The sequence below is a fragment of the Somniosus microcephalus genome, chromosome 9 (assembly GCF_052327205.1).
Source record: "Somniosus microcephalus isolate GS21.2 chromosome 9, FLI_Smic_1.0, whole genome shotgun sequence".
NCBI classification, from domain to species: domain Eukaryota; kingdom Metazoa; phylum Chordata; class Chondrichthyes; order Squaliformes; family Somniosidae; genus Somniosus; species Somniosus microcephalus.
This window is the reverse complement of record NC_140995.1, coordinates 197,620,107-197,639,423: the sequence shown is the minus strand read 5'-3', so window position 1 is coordinate 197,639,423 and position 19,317 is coordinate 197,620,107. Positions and strand designations below refer to the sequence as shown.

Here is a 19,317-nt window from a genome sequence, read left to right as displayed (position 1 = left end):
GTGGTTTAAAGATTTTCCTGGTGTGTATACATGTTTTTCAGGTATCCCTGTAAACTATCAGGATGTAGCCTCCATTGACCCAGAGTATGCTAAAAACCTTCAGTGGATTCTGGACAATGATATTAGTGACCTGGGCTTGGAACTTACATTTTCTGTAGAGACTGATGTATTTGGTGCAATGGAGGAGGTGCCGTTGAAACCAGGGGGAATAAGTATACTTGTCACACAGGAAAATAAGGTAAGTTTATTTATTTTTTAATGTTTCCCCCCCCCCCCCCCCCAACCCACCCCCTCTTCACAGGTGCCAGCAGTCTCCTGCTATGTCATCCAAGTGGCCATTCTTAATGTGTGAGCTTTGACAGTGAGTGTCAATGGCTAATTAATGGCAAAGGTGGCTTGGAATCTCGGCTAAGCACAACTTTTTCATTGCGCAACATAAGGCTTCCTGCCGGGTAATACTGGATAGCGATCAGGAGTGAGCATCTTCACCCCACAATTTCTTGGTCTTGCATGGCCTGGTACCACACCAAGTACATTTACTTGTCACACCACTTGGGTGGGGCCTGTTCATTTTTAAAATAACTGCAAACATGCCTGCATGCTTTGATTCTTTTCTTTTTTAATCTCTGCTACTGTTGGCATTCTATACTGCATTAGTTTATTCAAAACAGCAATGTCTTAATATTTAACATTTTAATGGGATGGGTAAACTGGATTATTTTATCAGTTAACTTTTATTGTGGCAAATTCTGTTCAGTTTCTAGAAGTCCAGATGTGAACTATATCCCGACATTAGTCAGCACCTTCAGATCTGTACATTTAACTTTGTTTAATATATAGTTTTAATTTAAAAAAAATAAATTGACTGTGTTTTGCCTGAGAAATAGCTTATCAAAAATTAGATATAATGCAATATATCATATAGCAAAGCGAACATTGATTGTTCCTATATCACAATTTCATACCTGCTAGATTAAAAATTATATATTTTAAAAGTGCTGCAATTTTTTTAGATGCTTTTTAATGTGTGTTTGGAATATGTTTGGCAGAAAGTGTGCATTATACTTAAAAAATTATGATTAACAATTTTGTTTAGTCATGGGGCCAGATTTTGGTGCAGGAAATTGTGATTTCAATAAAGAATCTTTTATGCTGTAGAAAACTCATTGCCAGATGAGGGTCAGTGGGCTGAATGACCTTTCTTATCAAAGACTTTTGTTTTTCTGAAATGTTGCTGTCTCTGCTTTTAAATTGCATCTAATTTAGTATGGTAAAATGTCATTTTGTTACTGTCTTTTCTTGGAAGTTTGAGGGCATGAACTATTTTCTGACCTTGACTGAATGGGAAGCCATCAGTGTGATTGAAAAAAGTGAATTCACCATTACCATTTTTTGTGTAAAACATTGCTCTTTCTCCTTTTGCTGCTCTTCATTGTTTGCACTTGGCAAGCCTCTGAGAGCAGAGAACCTGGGTTGGTAACTGTGTAGAACAAGCTGTTCTGAGTGAGTGCTGCCATTCTTAATACTACATATTTATTACTGCTTGGTTGGGATTTGAAATCCAATCCAGTTTGATCACTGTATGCTATGTTGCTTGAATATATTATGCATCGAAAAATGAATTGCATATTTTTGTATTGAGACTTTCAGTAAGTTTTATTAGAAGCACAACAACTCACACACAAATTTGTGATGGCAAATAGCAACTCTGAGGACAAAATTAAAAACTCATTACAGTATATTCATAACATAAGAAATAGGAGCAGGAGTAGGCCATTTGAGCCTTCTCTGCCATTCAATAAGATCATGGCTGATCATCTACCTCATCTCCACTTTCCTGCACTATCCCCATATCCCTTGATTCCCTTAATATTCAAAAATCTATCGATCTCTGTCTTGAATATACTCGACGACTGAGCCTTCACAGCCCTCTAGGGTAGAGAATTCCAAAGATTCACCACCCTCTGAGTGAAGAAATTTCTCCTCATCTCAGTCCTAAATGGCCGACCCCTTATTTTGAAACTGTGACCCCTGGTTCTAGACTCCCCAGCCAGGGGAAACATCCTCCCTGCATCTACCCTGTCAAGCCTTGTAAGAATTTTGTATGTTTCAATGAGATCACCTCTCATTCTTCTAAACTCTAGAGAATATAGGCCTAGTCTACTCAATCTCCCCCCATAGGACAATCCCCCCATCCCAGGAACCAGTCTAGTGAACCTTCGTTGCACTTCCTCTATGGCAAGTATATCCTTCCTTGGGGAAGGAGATCAAAACTGTACACAATACTCCAGGTGTGGTCTCACCAAGGCCCTATATAATTGCAGTCTTTACTCTTATACTCAAATCCTCTTGTAATAAAGGCCAACATACCATTTGCAAAATATTCAGTGCAAAATACCAATCTGTTGGGCTAAATCTTAAACACACTGATATTTGTATAATTTTAAGTCTGGCTCATTAGTTTCAAAATTAGAAATGTGACCGCTTTGAGCAATTTTTTGATGTACATATACAAATGCAGATGTAACATGTAATACTGCATGAAGTTTAAAGGAAGTAGGTGAGCACATTGCAGATGCCCTAACTATAATCTTCCAAAGTTCTCTAGATTCAGGAACCATTCCTTTTAGATTGGAAAATTGTGCATGTCACTCTGCTATTTAACAATGGTGAGAGGGAAACCAGGGAATTATAGACCAGTTAGTGTAACATTTGTTGTCAGGAAATTACTAGAGTCTATAATTAAGGTTGGGGTGACTGAACACCTTGAAAATTTTGAGCTGATCAGAGAGAGCCAGCATGTATTTGTGAAAGGTAGGCCATGCCTGACAAAGCTGATTGAATTTTTTTGAGGCGGTGACTAAAGTAGTGGACAGGGGAATGTCTATGGATGTTATTTATATGGGCTTCCAGAAGGCATTTGATAAAGCCCCTCATAATGGACTGTTAACTAAGGTTAAAGCCCATGGAAATGAAGGCGAATTATTGACCTGGTTAGGAAATTGGCTGGGTGGCGGGAGACAGAGAGCAGGGATATTGGGCGGGTACGCTAATTGGCAGGATGTGACTAGTGGTGTCTCGCAGGGATCTGTTTTGGGGCCTCAACTATTCACAGTATTATTAACAACTTAGATGATGCACAGAAAGTCATATATCCAAATTTGCCTATGACACAAAGATAGGCGGCATTGTAGGCTGTGTAGATGAAAGCATAAAATTACAAAGGGATATTGACAGATTAAGCGAATGGGCAAAACTGGCAAATGTGAGGTCATCCACTTTGGACCTAAAAAGGATAGAACAGGGTACTTTCTAAATGGTGAAAAGCTAAGAATAGTGGAGGTCCAAAGAGACTTGGGGGTCCAGATACATTGATCATTAAAATGTCATGAACCGGTACAGAAAATAATCATAAAGGCGAATGGAATGCTGGCCTTTATATCTAGAGGACTAGAATACAAGGGGCTAGAAGTTATGCTGCAGCTATCGAAAGCCCTGGTTAGACCACACCTGGAGTACTCGGAGCAATTCTGGGCACCACACCTTGGGAAGGATATGTTGGCCTTGGAGGGAGTGCAGTGTAGGTTTACCAGAATGATACCCGGACTCCAAGGGTTAAATTACGAGGAGAGATTACACAAATCAGGGTTATAGTCCCTAGAATTTAGAAGGTTAAGGAGTGATTTGATCACAATTTTCAGGATATTAAGGGGAACAGATAGGGTAGATAGAGAGAAACTATTTCTGCTGGTTGGGGATTCTAGGACTTGGGGGCATAATCTAAAAATTAGAGCCAGGACTTTCAGGAGTAAAATAAGGAAACACTTCTACACACAAAAGGTGGTAGAAGTTTGGAATTCTCTTCCGCAAATGGCAATTAATGCTAGGTCAATTGTTAATTTTAAATCCGAGATTGATAGACTTTTGTTAACCAAAGGAGTTAAGGGATATGGGCCAAAGGCATCTTTATGGAGTTAGGTCAGCCATGATCTCATTGAATGGCGGAATAGGCGCGAGGAGCTGAATAGCCTACTCTTGTTCCTGTGATCCTACCTTCAGAAAAGCTAGATACTCATCTCTGCTGCCTTTTAAGCAACTGCTAGCTGCATGAAAGTGAATAAGGTGTCAGGAGAATTTAAAAAAAATCATATCTCTTTCTTTCTCTCTCTCCTCCTCCCCCCCCCCCCCACCACCCCTTGGAAGTAACTGGCTTCCTCTCTGCTTAACCCAGTGAAGTGGAAACTTGTTACGTTGTGTATCAAAGTCATGAAACTGTCCTACCACTGCACTGTCATATTTTGTACAGACCTGTCTCCTTGCAGTTTATTCTTTACTTGGTAGAAGTTGTTCCTTAACAAAAACTTGCATTGTAATCTGTAAAATAATATATTTGTGAAATGCAATGACCTGCAATAGCATTTTAATCACTAGAGTGAACACTGCATGTTAACAGTGAGGTGTTTTGCTAGGAATTCCTCTTGCCGCTGTATATCACAATATCAGAAGTGTTTTCAGGAAGATTTCCTCTGTTCGGTGTTCCTGGTAAAATTATACATCTGTTCTTTTTGAATGCTTTTACAATTACACGAGTGGTACCAAGCAAAAGGAATCTTTGCAAACGTATTGATGATGTTGCTTGAACAAGTGATGAGAGTAGTCCTCTGTTCTTCCACCCCCCCCCCCCCCCCCCCCAAAAAAAAGTGAATCTTGGGGATCATAAGTCTAGAAATTCAGAAATGGACATGTTTCTGTACTACATTGCTGAGTCCCTTTTAAAGTTGCAGATACCAATAGATCTTGCAGTTCTGGTGTAGGATGTATCCATCAATAAGGCAGCAGTACTAATATCTTCAAACCCATTAAATTCTAACAGAACAAACCAGCAAATAAGAAATATATAGTGTTGAGTTTCCTGGACTTTGAGACCTGCATGAGGCCCACAGGCCAAAGTTTGGACACCCCTATTCTAAACTTGAATACATGAAATAAATTTAGTAATTCAGAATATTACCAGTAGGTGTCACCTTTTTAAAGGGATTGCATTCAAAATAAGGCTTTTGGTAGATTGTTCCTTGAACTTTAGGGAACTTTTCTTTTTAATAAGATGCTAGGAGTTAATGTTTAAAAGTGCTTTAATTACATTATTACTAATCTTTGCACGCATTGTTTTATTCCGTTAAATGTTTTAGTTAAATGAGTTACCTTTTTCCGAAGATTAAACGGCTACTTTTTTTTTTCAGGCTGAGTATGTCCAGCTCGTTACTGAATTACGAATGACTCGTGCTATTCAGCCTCAGATAAATGCATTTTTGCAAGGCTTTCATCTGTTCATTCCACCCTCCCTAATTCAGCTTTTTGATGAATATGAGCTGGTAAGAACACTAGTGCCTACAGAATACTGAATGTGGGTGCTGATTAATATAATAGTGTGTGTAAGTAAGTCAGGAGTGGAAGGAGAAATGAGGGAGAGGGAGCGATGCTTCAGATGATCATATATCCCCTGAGCTGCTTTCACAATGACGCGCTGAAGTCCAAGTTTTTAATAAAGGTGGAAAAAGCTTGTATGGTTAGAATAGCATATTATGATAGTTAACTGGCAGTGATTATAAGGCTGTGATCAAGCTGACTGGTTAGGATGACCATTGTTACCTGGTTTCAGCAGAGGTGAAAAGGAACAAATGTAGCCATCCTGTAATTGTTCTCTGAAGAGACCAGACAAATGGACACAGTGATATTAAGTGGATGTATTGCAGGCAACATCCCCGCAGCTAATCAATCACAGTTTATTATTTGTCTCACTATAGCACTAGATTAACACAGGGTACAATGAAGCAGTAAATATGGATAGTCTAAAAAGACAGTCTTTTGTAGATGAATAAGTTTAATCAAGACTGTTCAATAGTGGTTAATTTCTTGAACTTTTTGAAGCACCATTGGTGAGTTATTGTGCTTGGTGCAATCAGGCTGTTAGGACTATTCTTTCCCTTTTTTAAAGTATAAAAAAAAATTAAAAAATTGACATAACTGATGTGAACATGCCAGACTGTGAACCTCTGAGCCTCAATTAACTGAATAAAAAGCTTTTCAAGACCATTTTCAACTGATCAGTGGAAGACTACCCAGGTATGACCTGTCCACAAAATGCAGGACCAATCAAATCCAACCAATTACCACCCCATCAGTCTACTCTCAAGCATCAGCAAAGTGATGGAAGGTGTCCTCGACAGTGCTACCAATAACCTGCTCACCAATGCTCAGTTTGGGTTCCGCCAGGACCACTCTGCTCCAGATCCCATTACAGCCTTGGTCCAAACATTGACAAAAGAGCTGAGTTCCAGAGGTGAGGTGAGAGTGACTGCCCTTGACATCAAGGAGCCCTAGTAAAATTGAAGTCAATGGGAATCGGGGAAAACTCTCCACTGGCTGGAGTCATACCTAGCACAAAGAAAGATGGTTGTGGCTGTTGGAGATCAATCATCACAGCCCCAGGACATCACTGCAGAGGTTCTTCAGGGCAGTGTCCTAGGCCCAACCATCTTCTGTTGCTTTATCAATGACCTTCCCTCCATCATTAATGTCAGAAGTGGGGATGTTTGCTGATTGCGCAGTGTTCAGTTCCATTTGCAACTCCTCAGATAATGAAGCCGTCCATGCCCGCATGCAGCAAGACCTGGACAAAATTCAGGCTTAGGCTGATAAGTGGCAGGTAACATTCACGCTACAGAAGTGCCAAGCAATGACTATCTCCAACAAGCAAGAGCCTAACCACTGCCCCTTGACATTCAACGGCATTACCATCAGTGAATCTCCCACCATCGACGTGCTGGGGGTCAGCATTGACCAGAAACTTAACTGGACCAGTCACACACATACTGTGGCAACAAGAGCAGGTCAGAGGATGGGTATTCTGCAGTGCATGTCTCACCACCTAACTCCCCAAAGCCTTTTCCACCACCTACAAGGCACAAGTCAGGAGTGTGATGGAGCACTTACCTGGATGAGTGCAGCTCCAACAACACTTAAGAAACTCAACAGCATCCAGGACAAAGCAGCCTGCTTGTTTGGCACCCCATCCGCCATCTTCAACATTCACTCCCTCCACCACCGGCACACCGTTGCTGCAGTGTGTACCATCTACAAGATGCACTGCAGCAACTCGCCAAGGCTTCTTTGACAACACCTCCCAAACCCACGACCTCTTCCACCTAGAAGGACAAGGGCAGCAGGCTCATGGGAACACCATCACCTCCAAGAACACACCACCCTGACTTGGAAATATATCGCCGTTCCTTCATTGTTGCTGGGTCAAAATCCTGGACTCCCTCCCTAACAGCACTGTGGGAGTACCTTCACCACACGGACTGCAGCGGTTCATAACGTGGCTCACCACCACCTTCTCAAGGGCAACTAGTGATGGGCAATAAATGCTAGCCTTGTCAGTGACACCCACATCCCAGGAACAAATACATTTTTTTTTAACCATATAGGTTCCTGCAGAAGAGTGATACCTGAGAGCTCAGGAAAGAAAGTTAAATTAAACAATTTTCAGTTAACCTTTAAAGTTTTTTAAGGTTAGAACAGGTTATAATAGTTGCAAATAAAAATGGAAAAAATAAGATAAAGTAGTATTGGGAAGATGATCGAATGAGGTGAAGACAAGATTAGCAGAATTAAAGTTTTAAATTTTATTTCTAGTTTAAATTAAATGTTTTGTATTATAGCTTTAAAAGTATTTGGCTACCTAGCTCTGTGTATAGATAATAATTACAACATTTTGTTCTCGCCTTATCTGTAGGAGTTACTGCTCTCTGGGATGCCAGAGATTGATGTGACTGACTGGAAACGGAATACAGAATACACCAGTGGCTATGAAAAAGAAGACCCAGTGATACAGGTACTAATATCAGCTGGAAAAATAGCAGACTTAAAATCAAATCCATTTGATATGTATCTGTTGCTTGACATGGTGATATTTAGGCTTCAATATTGCCATATAGCAATACCAGATCATACCCCTAATAGAAATGTCAGGAAAAATAAATTTGTCCAAAGAATCCACACAATGCAACAGTTTAGTTCACCGTTCATTAACGAGAAAAATACAAATTTCATTCTATTACTTGCAAAACATAGTTGACACATTGTACTTGAACTGTGCTTTCATGGTTCATGATGTCAACTGAATTTTCTTGGTTGTGTAACTGCATTGTAACTCACTTGTGCAATACTGAATAAACTGTAATTAATATTTGCCAGAATCAAAAATGATTTTGGATATAGAAATGCATCAAATAACACTACTTTATTTAACATCAGTCATAAGAACATAAGAAATAGGAGCAGGAATAGGCCACTTGGCCCCTCGAGCCTGCTCCGCCATAGTTAATACCATCATGAGATTACATATTGAGGCTTACAGTAAAGTAATTGGATATTTACTATTAAAGTGTAAATCACCATAGGCACAATAGTAATTTAGCTATATTACAATATTGCAGCCTCAGTTGGATTTTGTTTAAGTGTAACTTGTATTCAATGTTTTAGATTGCAATATGGTTTAGCAAGGTTATGTTTACTGTCGGTATTCAACATATCACTAGTAGGTTCCAGTATTTAGACAATCCCTCGGTCACATGAACATGCACAACCGCGTCCTTTGTGGTAGATTGGCTACTGTGCCATGAGCAGTTCTTCTGTAAAAGGGTAGTAAGAGGAGGGTGTGGGGCCGATTCGGGACCAAAAAGGAGATCTATGCATGCAGACAGAGAGTATGGCTGAGGTACTAAAAGAGTACTTTGCATCTGTCTTCACCAAGGAACAGGATGCTGCCATAGACATAGTGAAGGAGGAGGTAGTGGAGATAGCGGTATTAGAAATGCTGGCTGTACTTAAAGTAGATAAATCCCCAGGAGCGGATGCGATGCATCGTAGGATGCTGAGGGAATTGAGGGAGGAAATCGTGGCGGTTCTGGCCATAATATTCCAATCCTCCTGAGATACGGGGGTGGTGCCAGAGGACTGGAGAATTGCAAATGTTATACCATTGTTCAAAAAACAGTGCAAAGATAAACCCAGCAACTACAGGCCAGTCAGTTTGACCTCGGTAGTGGGGAAGCTTTTAGAAACAGTAATCGGCGACAAAATTATCAGTCACTTGTATTTGTGTGGATTAATTAAGGAAAGCTAGCACGGATTTGTTAAAGACAAATCGTGTTTAACTAACTTGATCAAGTTCTTTGATGAGGTCGTTGTCGTACGTGTCTTCATACTGTTCCCTTTTGGGGAACTGTATGAAGTGGTGGAAGGATTTCTGGCCGCGATTAACGCTCCTTCCGTGACCGTAACCATCTTCGTACCAGCCATTAGGGTGGTTAGTCCTATGGCGGGAGGGTTTTACGGGCTCCCACAACCCATACGAGGGGGGGGGGGGGGCCACCCACACCCACGGACGCAAGTATCCCGCTGGATGTCAACGCAGAATTTAGAGCCGGAGCTCCGACTCCACTTGCCGGGACTGTCTGGAGCAGGGTTCGAAACCCTACGCCTTCTGGCCCAGCGGCGGGGATGCTACCGCTACGCCAAAGGCCCACTCCTTTGATGAGGTAACAGAGGGTTAATGCGGTTGACGTAGTGTACATGGATTTCCAAAAGGTGTTTGACAAAGTGTCACATAATAGGCTTGCCAGCAGAGTTGAAGCCCATGAAATAAAAGGGACAGTGGCAGCATGGATATGGAATTGGCTAAGTGATAGGAAACAGAGAGTAGGTGTGAATGGTTGTTTTTAGGACTGGTGTTCCCCGGGGGTCGGTTCTAGGACCACTGCTTTTCTTGAAATATATTAATAACTTGGACGTGGGTGTACAGGGCACAATTTCAAAATTTGCAGCTGACACAAGATTTGGAAGTATAGTGAACAATGAGGAGGAGAGTGATATACTTCAGGAAGACATAGACAGGCGGGTGAAATGGGCAGACACATGGTAGATGAAAATTAACGCAGAAAAGTGTGAAGTGATATATTTTGGTAGAAAGGATGAGGAGAGGACATAAAAACTAAAGGGTACAATCCTGAAGGGGGTGCACGAATAGAGACACCTGGGGGTATGTGTGCACAAATCGTTGAAGGTGGCAGGGCAGGTTGAGAAAACAGTTAAAAAGGCTTATGGGATCCTGGACTTCATAAATGAAGTATAGAGTATTAAAGTGTGGAAATTATGATGAACCTTTATAAAACACTGGTTCGGCCCCAACTGGACTACTGTGTCCAATTCTGGGCACTGCACTTTAGGAAAGATGTGAAGACCTCGGAGGGGGTGCAGAAAAGATTTACGAGAATGATTCCAGGAATGAGGGACTTCAGTTACGTTGATGGACTAGAGAAGCTGAGGTTGTTCTCCTTGGAGCAGAGAAGATTGAGAGGAGATTTGATAGTTATTCAAAATCATGAGGGATCTGGACAGCGTAGATAGAGGGAAACTGTTCCCATTGGCAGAGGGGTCGAGAACCTGTAGAGGACACAGATTTAAGGTGATTGGCAAAAGAACCAAAGGCGACGTAAGAAAAAACTTTTTTACGCAGTGAATGGTTAGGATCTGGAATGCACTGCCTGAAACGGTGGTGGAGGCAGACTCGATCGTGGCTTTCAAAAGGGAGTTGGATAAGTATCTGAAGGAAAAAAATTTGCAAGGCTATGGGGAAAGGGTCGGACTAGCTGAAGTGCTCTTGCAAAGAGCCGGCACGGGCTCGACAGGCTGAATGGCCGCCTTCCGTACTGTAACCATTCTATGATTCTATGTACACCACATGGGTACGGTAATGTGTAAACAGAAAATGCTGGAAATGCTCATATGTGGAGAGAGAAACATGTTAATGTTTCAGGTCGATGGCCTTTCATCAGAACTGGAAAATATTAGAGATATAACTAGTTTTAAGCAAGTACAGGTGCAGGGAAAGGGGGAAGGAGAGGAAAGAACAAAAGGGAAGGTCTGTGATAAGAGTGGAAGACATGAGAGATTTAATGAACAGCAGAATTCCTGCCCTGCTGAGTATTTCCAGCATTTTCTGTTTCTCTTTCAGATTTCCAACATCCACCGTATTTTGTGTTTTGTATTACGGTAATGTAGTGGGTTATGTTAGTGGACTAGTAATCCAGAGAACACGAGTTCAACTTCTACAATGGCAATTTGAGAATTTGAATTCAGTTTTTTAAAATAATATCTGGAAATAAAAAGATGATTATCGGTAAAAGTGACCATGAAGCTGTTCAATTGTCATAAAACCAAGCTGGTTCATTAATGTTCTTTTAGAGAAGGAAACCAGCCATCCTTACCTGGCCTATATGTGACTCCAGTCCCACACCAGTGTGGTTGACTCTCAACTGCCCTCTGAAGTAGACTAGCAAGCCACTTCGTTGTATCAAAAAACACTACAAACACAGATTGCAGTGGTTCAAAAAGGGCCACTACTACCTTGAAGGCTTCCAGGGATGGGCAATAAATGTGAGCCTTGCCTGCATTGCCCACAATGCAAGAATGTGTGTATAGCTATTATATATCATGGTTGACTTTTATTTAAGTACTTTTAGAAAAATTGCCCACCATTTACTGAATCACAAGAATTGCCTCATTTCCTCAAGTTCTGTATATAAATAAGATTTAATGTCATTGCTGTTAAATCTTTATATTTTTCCAGTGGTTCTGGGAGGTTGTGGAAGAGCTAACTCAAGAAGAATGTGTTTTACTATTGCAATTTGTTACTGGCAGGTAAGATATTCTGTGATCAAATACCTGATTTACTGAAGTAAATGCCAGAGTATTTATTTGAAGATGTTCAGATCTGATTACATCCTACTGTACTTAATCACTTTCTAATTATTGGAATACAGAACACTTCAGAAATGTTGGAAGATGTAGAGGAAATTTCCAACAACACACTGGATGATGATTTTTTTAATAGTTGTGGAGGGGAGGAGGAAAGAGGGAAGGGAACAAGAAAAGGGAGAAATATGCACCAAGGCCAAATAACAAAGCATCACATTAGTCTCCAGCTTTTGAAACCGCTTGGAAATAACAGCTGTGAATAGGAACCTAGTTATCAGTAGCACTTGTACATCACAAAAAAAATTAAAGGGTGTATATTTTTATAAAGAATATATACTCATGAGGCCATTGCATCTTGCAGTATTAGTTCTAACGGTATTTATTAAAATTGAAATTTATTCAGCAAATCATCTTTTTTAGTTCACACTTCTATTTTAATGCAACTTCACTCTGCAAAATTGGCATTGAGTAACAAATAATCTACCTGACAATTAATTGCTAAGCTGAAACTTACAGTATGCCATGGACTAGAACGTGCCTTTTATAGAATCATAGAATAGTACAGCACAGAAGGAGGCCATTCGACACATCGGGCAGGATTTTCATTGGGCCGTGGAGGCGGGATTGGAGGCGTGTGGAGGGTTAAAATCCCGAAATGGGGGGGGGGCACGAACCCAACCCGCCTCCATGCCAGTTTCAAAGGGGGCGGGTACCCGACCCGCACTGTGACCCGCCTCCGAGGCGGGAAGGGGACTAGTGCCAATTAACTGCCTGTTAACGGGTAGTTAACAGGCAGTTTTTAGCCTAATCCCTATTTTCATTGGTGAAATGTGGGATTCCCGACGGCTCCAAACCATGCCAAGTTAGCGAGGCGGGCCGTTGGGCTGGAGGGTTTGAGATGTCCGGTGTTCAGGTGAGTGATGGGTGCATGAGTGCAAAGGTAAGTGTGTTTGGTGTGTGTAAAGTGTTTGAAGAAGTTTTACTTACCTTTACAGCCTTCCTTCCTTCAGGTCTCTGGAGTCCCTCATCTCACCGGCACAGAAAGCAGAATGGCCGTGAGCTGTCAAAAGTTCAAGCATTCAGCTTTCTATTCCGGGGAGATCTCTAAATCATCCTGAGAGGAAGGAATTAACTTAGAGTACAGATTGTCAGTGTTTGACAGCTTCAAACAGCTGTGAAATGCTGATATTTCATCTGTCAAAAGGTCTTGACATGAAATATCAATCTGTGATGTCACCTGTTGCCGGGTGGCCCTTAATTGGCCTGCTGAGCCCGCTGGGCGGGCTCAATAAGGTCAATCAAGTCAAAATCACGTGGGTTGACTGGAACTCGATGGAGGCGGGACTACAACTCCAAAAGTTGTAGTCACGTCTCCTACCCGCCGCCTCAATGACAATCCAGCCCTTCGAGTCTGCGCCGGCTCTTTCGAAGAGCAATCCAGTTAGTCTGTTGGGATTAACCACCATTATTGAGGCAAATTATCACTGCCTGATATCCATGCTTCTCTATGTTCGAGTTGTTCCAGATTCAGATATTCAAATTGCTGCTGTGTGGACTTTGTGATGGCTGTGTTTTTAAAGTTCATATTTCTGATGCAGTTAGTGAAGTTGTTTCTTGAACCACAGGTATAGAGCTTTTGTCAGCCTAAAATTATCACCGAGCAATTGAGATGCAGAGATCATTGCATCTTTTAAGGAAAAAGTGGACAAACATTTGAAGCAGAGTAACATATATGGACACAGAGCAGGGCAGTGGGATTAATTTTGGTTTGCTCTAGCAAAGAACTGGCATAGATATGAAGTGCTCAATGTTATCCTTGTGTGCTATAAACTTCTATGGTTCTTCTGTGCCTCTGTATATAGTTCTTAGTGAGGGTGTTTCTCTAGTTGTGTAAACTTGGAGATTTGGTACACCACAGCATGTGAAATGGGAAGAATGGTGGAAGTCCACCTGTTGGGTTGAATACAACAATAACTTGCATTTATATAGCACCTTTAACATAGTAAAACGTCCCAAAGCACTTCACAGGAGTGCTTTCAAACACAATTTGACACTGAGCCACATAAGGAGATAGTAGGACAGATGACCAAAAGCTTAAACAAAGAATAGGTTTTAAGGAGCGTCTTAAAGGAGGAAAGAGGTGGAGTGGTTTAGACAGGGAATTTCAGAGCTCGGGGCCTAGGCAGCTAAAAGTGTGGCCACCAATGGTGGAGTGATTAAATCAGGGAACGTAGGTACTTTATATCTCCTGATTTACTGGAGGAAAAATAAAGTCCTAATTTAAAAAAAATCTTGACCTTATCTATTGAAATGAGATCTATATACAAATCCTGGATGTGAGATGCTGATTATACAGAAGTATTCAAGATAAATTATTCTGAGTAATAGAAAAAGAAAGACTTGCATTTATATAGCGCCTTTCGCAACCTCAAAACGTCCCAAAGCGCTTTACAGCCAATAAAGTACTTTTGAAGTGTAGTCACTGTTGCAATGTAGGAAACGCAACAGTCAGTTTGCACACAGCAAGGTCCCATAAATAGCAATATGATAATGACCAGATCATCTGTTTTAGTGATGTTGATTAAGGGATAAATATTGGCCAGGACACCGGGGCTAACTCCCCATCTCTTTTGAAATAGTGCCATGGGATCTTTTACATCCACCTGAGAGAGCAGATGAAGCCTCAGTTTAACGTCTCATCCAAAAGACGGCACCTCCGACAGAGCAGCCGAGATTTTTGTGCTCAAGTCTCTGAAGTGGGACTTGCTTCTGCGTCAAAAGGTTGTTGGTTCAAGAGTGCTACTCACTGAGCCATGGCTGACACAATCGCCCTAATAGACAGTCCTAATAGCTCATTATTGAAGCTTTCACTGGGGAAAGTCATGTCTGAAATATGAGGATCATTGTATAATTTCAGAACTGGGTTGGCTTTGACTCAACTCCTTTTCACTTTGTGGTGTTAACATTTCCGTCAGAGTGACAGGGCCGTTGTCCTACCTGTTGCTACTGGCTTTGAGCCTGTTTCTGGCAACCAGTGTCCCAATTCACGAGTGATGAGGGTAATGAGAGTTGATGCTCTAAAGGAGCGACATTTTTATTTTAATTTGAAGTACACTTGTATAATCGCCAATGAGATTGTTCTGGTAGTGTACTTATTTATTGAAAAACGTCCTTGTTTAATTTGCATGTTTGTGTTTTCTAGTTCCAGAGTCCCTCATGGTGGCTTTGCATATCTCATGGGTGGCAGTGGGTTGCAGAAGTTCACGGTAGCTGCAGTACCATACACTTCAAATCTCTTGCCAACATCCAGTACTTGGTATGTACAGTTCACATGCAAGACAAATTTACAAGGCAAAGCCTTTCTTTTATTTCATCTCCTATTTGTCAGCTATAGAAATGTCTTGCGTGCTGTAGTTTGCCCTCGATGCAGTTTCATAAAATGTGTTGCCTTTCATGAGATTTCAGGCTATTAAATACTATGAAAGGAAGATAAATGCTGACAGCAGAATGAATGCATATGTGGTAGATTAGCATCGCAGAAAGTAATGGAATACTGTATTGGAAGTGTTCAAGATCCTGTGAAATTCTGCTGTTCCAAGGCAGAAATCTCTCCAATAAAATCTCAACATATCAGCCAAGTTTCATCAAACACATAAAATATTCAATTGTATTTGCATTTAGCTGGCAGCCTTGCCACATTTTTAATACCTGTGGTCTATACGTGAGTAATGTAAGAGTATTGGTCCTGTGGGCTGTCACATGGCTAAAATATTAAACAGTAATTTACTTAGACAAATATATGGATACCAGAACAAAGGAATGTTCAGAAATTAATTCATATTTATGGACTATTTGAATATCGGCAGCAAACCTGATTAACAAATAAAGCATGAAATGTTGTAAGCCCTGAGGTTTATTTAAGTTCAAGGTTATGAGGCATATATCACGCTTTGTAATCAGTTCTTACCAGTTTAAGAGTTGTTGTCATGGCCTTTCTTGGAGATGTTTCCGACACCTTCTCAAGTTTGCATGTGAATAATGACCACTTGGGTGAGATAATCAGAGGGGCTGCAGAAAAAAATGAATTAAAAAAACAAAACAAAAAACTTAATTACAGGAAACTTTGTGCTATCCAGCACCCACAGGTCCGAGCTGCTGCCGTTGCCTCAAAACTGCCATACTCTCCAGAGTTAATGTTGAGAGATACGGAGATTCTTATCTCCGTATTTGACAACAAACACTGTTGCTTAGCAACAGCTTCTAAACACTCGGGTGTGGCCTGCAAGCTCTGTATATGAAGCTGTTGCTATAGCTACAGACCTAGCACAGCTTGACTGTTCAAACAAAGCAAAAAAAACAAACAAAAAGAATAAAAAACGGCTGATTTTTGCCGGTGGCTCCAGATTGCCGGATAGCTCACCTCCGGATAGCGCACAGTTTCCTGTAACAACTTTTTACTCTTTAAAATAAATAAAGCTGCTAAGGTGTTCTTATTTGTTTGTCATCTGGTCTGTGTTCTAATTTAAATACATGTCCAATCAAACCATAGCATCAATATATTTAACATTTGTACCAAGAGGATTTTGGGATAATTTTCTAACTTTGCACCACTGTCAAGGAGCCTCTCCCATCATTTGCACATGTGAGAAATTTGGTGAGTGCTGTACACAATTTTCCAATAAAATGATGGTCAGAAGATTGTGTATAGTTTGTCCTAAATTTTTCTGCACTTCCCGCCAGCAGTGTGAGGATTGGAAATTACCCTGTAAGCAATGTTCCCACTAAGATGTGCGCGTGGCCGCGCAGTATTCTGAAAGGTCCCGTGCAGGCCGCTCACCGGCTTTTACATTGTAAATACCGCACATGCATAGAAATTTAACGGGACCGCACATTAAAAGAAAAAGGCCGCGCGGAACAAAAGCGCAGCTTACAGGGAACATGGCCTATAAGTCTTCAAAGATCTTTCTGTATATTTCCTTGGTGGGCAGGCAAGTGACCGACTTTATAGGATTCAGTCCAATGCTGTAGCAACATAAATCTTGTGCCCTTGGTGGGGGATGGAATTCCTTCAATTTCCTTGCAAGGGATATCAAAATGAACACAAAAGCTGTTTACAATTATATTAGGAAAAAGAGGGTGCTCAGGAGCAATGTTAGCCCCTTGAAAACGGATGACGGTGATCTTGTAAATGAAAATAAGGAAATGACGGACATGTTGAATAATTACTCCCTTTTTGTAGTTCTTGCTATCTGTTTTGTCGCCTTTTGTTTTTCTTTGTAACTCTCCCAGTTGCCAGGGTCTGTGCTAGTGTTTGCATTTTCTTTTAGTTTTATGTTGTCCCTTACCTCTTTAGTCGTCCGTGGCTGTTTTTTTTTGGCAAGTAGAGCTCTTGCCCCTTAGTATAAACTGGTTCTGTATCACATTAAATTCTTTTTTAATCACCTTCCACTGATCATCTGTCATTTTACCCATCAACAGATTTGCCCAGTTTACTGTGGACAGTCTCTGTCTCATCACATTGAAATCAGCCTTACCTCAATCTGGAATCTTAGCTGTTTCACATTTCTCCCTTTCAAACAATACATTGAACTTGTACTGGCCGCGCTAGACGTGCTCCTATCTAGTTATCCAGCAAGTTAAACACTTATTCAAAATAATTCTTTGTGAAGCCGTTTGCTGTTTGAAGCCTTTACTTGAACAATTTTTGTGAAACTGTAAACAAAGACAAAGTATGTTTTGTACATAAACTGAGTACTATACATTCGATATTACAGAAGATATAAACATATTTACAACAGTAGAATAGATTAATTGTATAACTAACATTTGGACTAACTTCTGTAACTATTAAATATTAACCTTTTATAACATATTATTGTCAAAATACTACTCTGACAACGTTGCTATTGTGCTAACAAAGATACTCACAGATATTGCGCTTGGCCTAACATATGAAATCAGATTACATTGGATTGTGAAACCCTCATGGAATCCTCCATTACTGCCAGGTTCTTCCTGGAATTCTACTTCCTGGGTTACACAGGAAGAAAGGTACGAAGGTCAAATGACCTCTGCGTCATACAAACACACTGCTAACACATAACCACCACCAGAGGGTGCTATCTGCACATAAAATAGTCCATCGGTCCAGAACAGAACTCTATCATATTATGATCGCTATTGATAAATGTTCACGCACCATTAGGCTGTTAACTAAATCTAGCTGATTATTCATTAATAAATCTAATATGACCTGCCCCTTTGTTGGATCTAGGACATGTTGCAGAAAATGATCCGGAACATAAGAAATTCATTACCTTTCTGACATGAGCTAGTCTGCTTATATTATATTCCAATCTATATGAAAGTTAAAATCCCCTATTAAAACCACTCTGCCATTGCTATATGCTTGTCTAATCTCTGCATTTATACATTCTACCACATCGCAGTTGCTACCAGAGGGCCTATACACAACTCCCACTACAGTCTTAAATTATTTTCTATTTCTTAATTCTACCCATAAAATCTCCACTCCCTGCTTACCTCTTGTTAAATCCTCCCTTATCATTGAAGTGATTTCATCTTTAATCACTAAGGCTACTCCTCCCCTTCTACCATTTTCCCTATCTTTCCTGTAGACCTTATAACCTGGTATATTTAGTTCCCAGTCCTGACCGTCTATCAGCCATGTCTCAGTAATGGCTACCAAGTCATACCCTCCAAGTTGAATTTGCACCTGCAATTCATTTAATTTGTTCCTTATACTCTGTACATTTGTATAAAGAACAGGTTATAACAGGTTTTAAGCAAGTACAGAGGCAGGGAAAGCGGGGAGGGGAGGAAAGAACAAAAGGGAAGGTCTGTGATAAGGTGGAAGGCAGGACAAATTAAATGACAAAAGGTATGATGGTGCAAGGCAAAAAGGGATGGTAATGGGACAAGTAAAGAAACAAAAGATGGATCTAGAGGAAGTTTAAATGGCAGTAGCAGTATCATTACTAACAGCTGCTGTCCGAACAAATGGGAGCAGTAGTTATGGTCTGAAATTGTTGAACTCAATGAGTCTGGAAGGCTGTAAAGTGTCTAATTGAAAGATGAGGTGCCGTTCCTCGAGCTTCTGTTGAGCTTCATTAGAACAATGTAGGAATCCAAGGACAGACGTCAGAGTGGGAATGGGCGGGGAATTAAAATCACATACATTGAAGAGGGTGTAGAAGAGAATAACGAGAATGGTACTGGTGGGAAGTCAGACGAAAACTTCTTGCTCAAGGTAATAGATGTGGAGTAAGTTACCAGAGAAGAGCTTTGAGGTGGCTGGTATAAATTGCTTGTAAATCCATTATTAAACTTTTCTTTAGAGGCAGGAGACTGAGTGACAAACACACTTGGGGATATTGGGCTGAATTACCTTTTTCTGTTTTAAAGATTTTATATAATTGGAAAATAGCACATTTAAAAATATTAATGGTAGCTAGCTCATTTGATATGTTTCCCTTC

The 19,317-nt window shown here is 40.6% G+C and overlaps 1 protein-coding gene across 8 annotated transcripts in view; it reads left to right on the top strand.

Annotated features, from left to right (window-relative positions):
* The window catches only part of hace1 (HECT domain and ankyrin repeat containing E3 ubiquitin protein ligase 1), a 92,500-nt gene that overhangs the window by 72,070 nt on the left and 1,113 nt on the right, over nt 1–19,317 (top strand). For all 8 annotated transcript variants that reach the window (XM_085997716.1, XM_085997715.1, XM_085997713.1 and 5 more), the window contains 5 exons: nt 42–238; nt 5,241–5,372; nt 7,796–7,894; nt 11,693–11,763; nt 15,023–15,136. In XM_085997716.1, the coding sequence (XP_085853842.1) occupies nt 42–238; nt 5,241–5,372; nt 7,796–7,894; nt 11,693–11,763; nt 15,023–15,136 (613 nt within the window). The remainder of the gene's footprint in view (nt 1–41; nt 239–5,240; nt 5,373–7,795; nt 7,895–11,692; nt 11,764–15,022; nt 15,137–19,317) is intronic.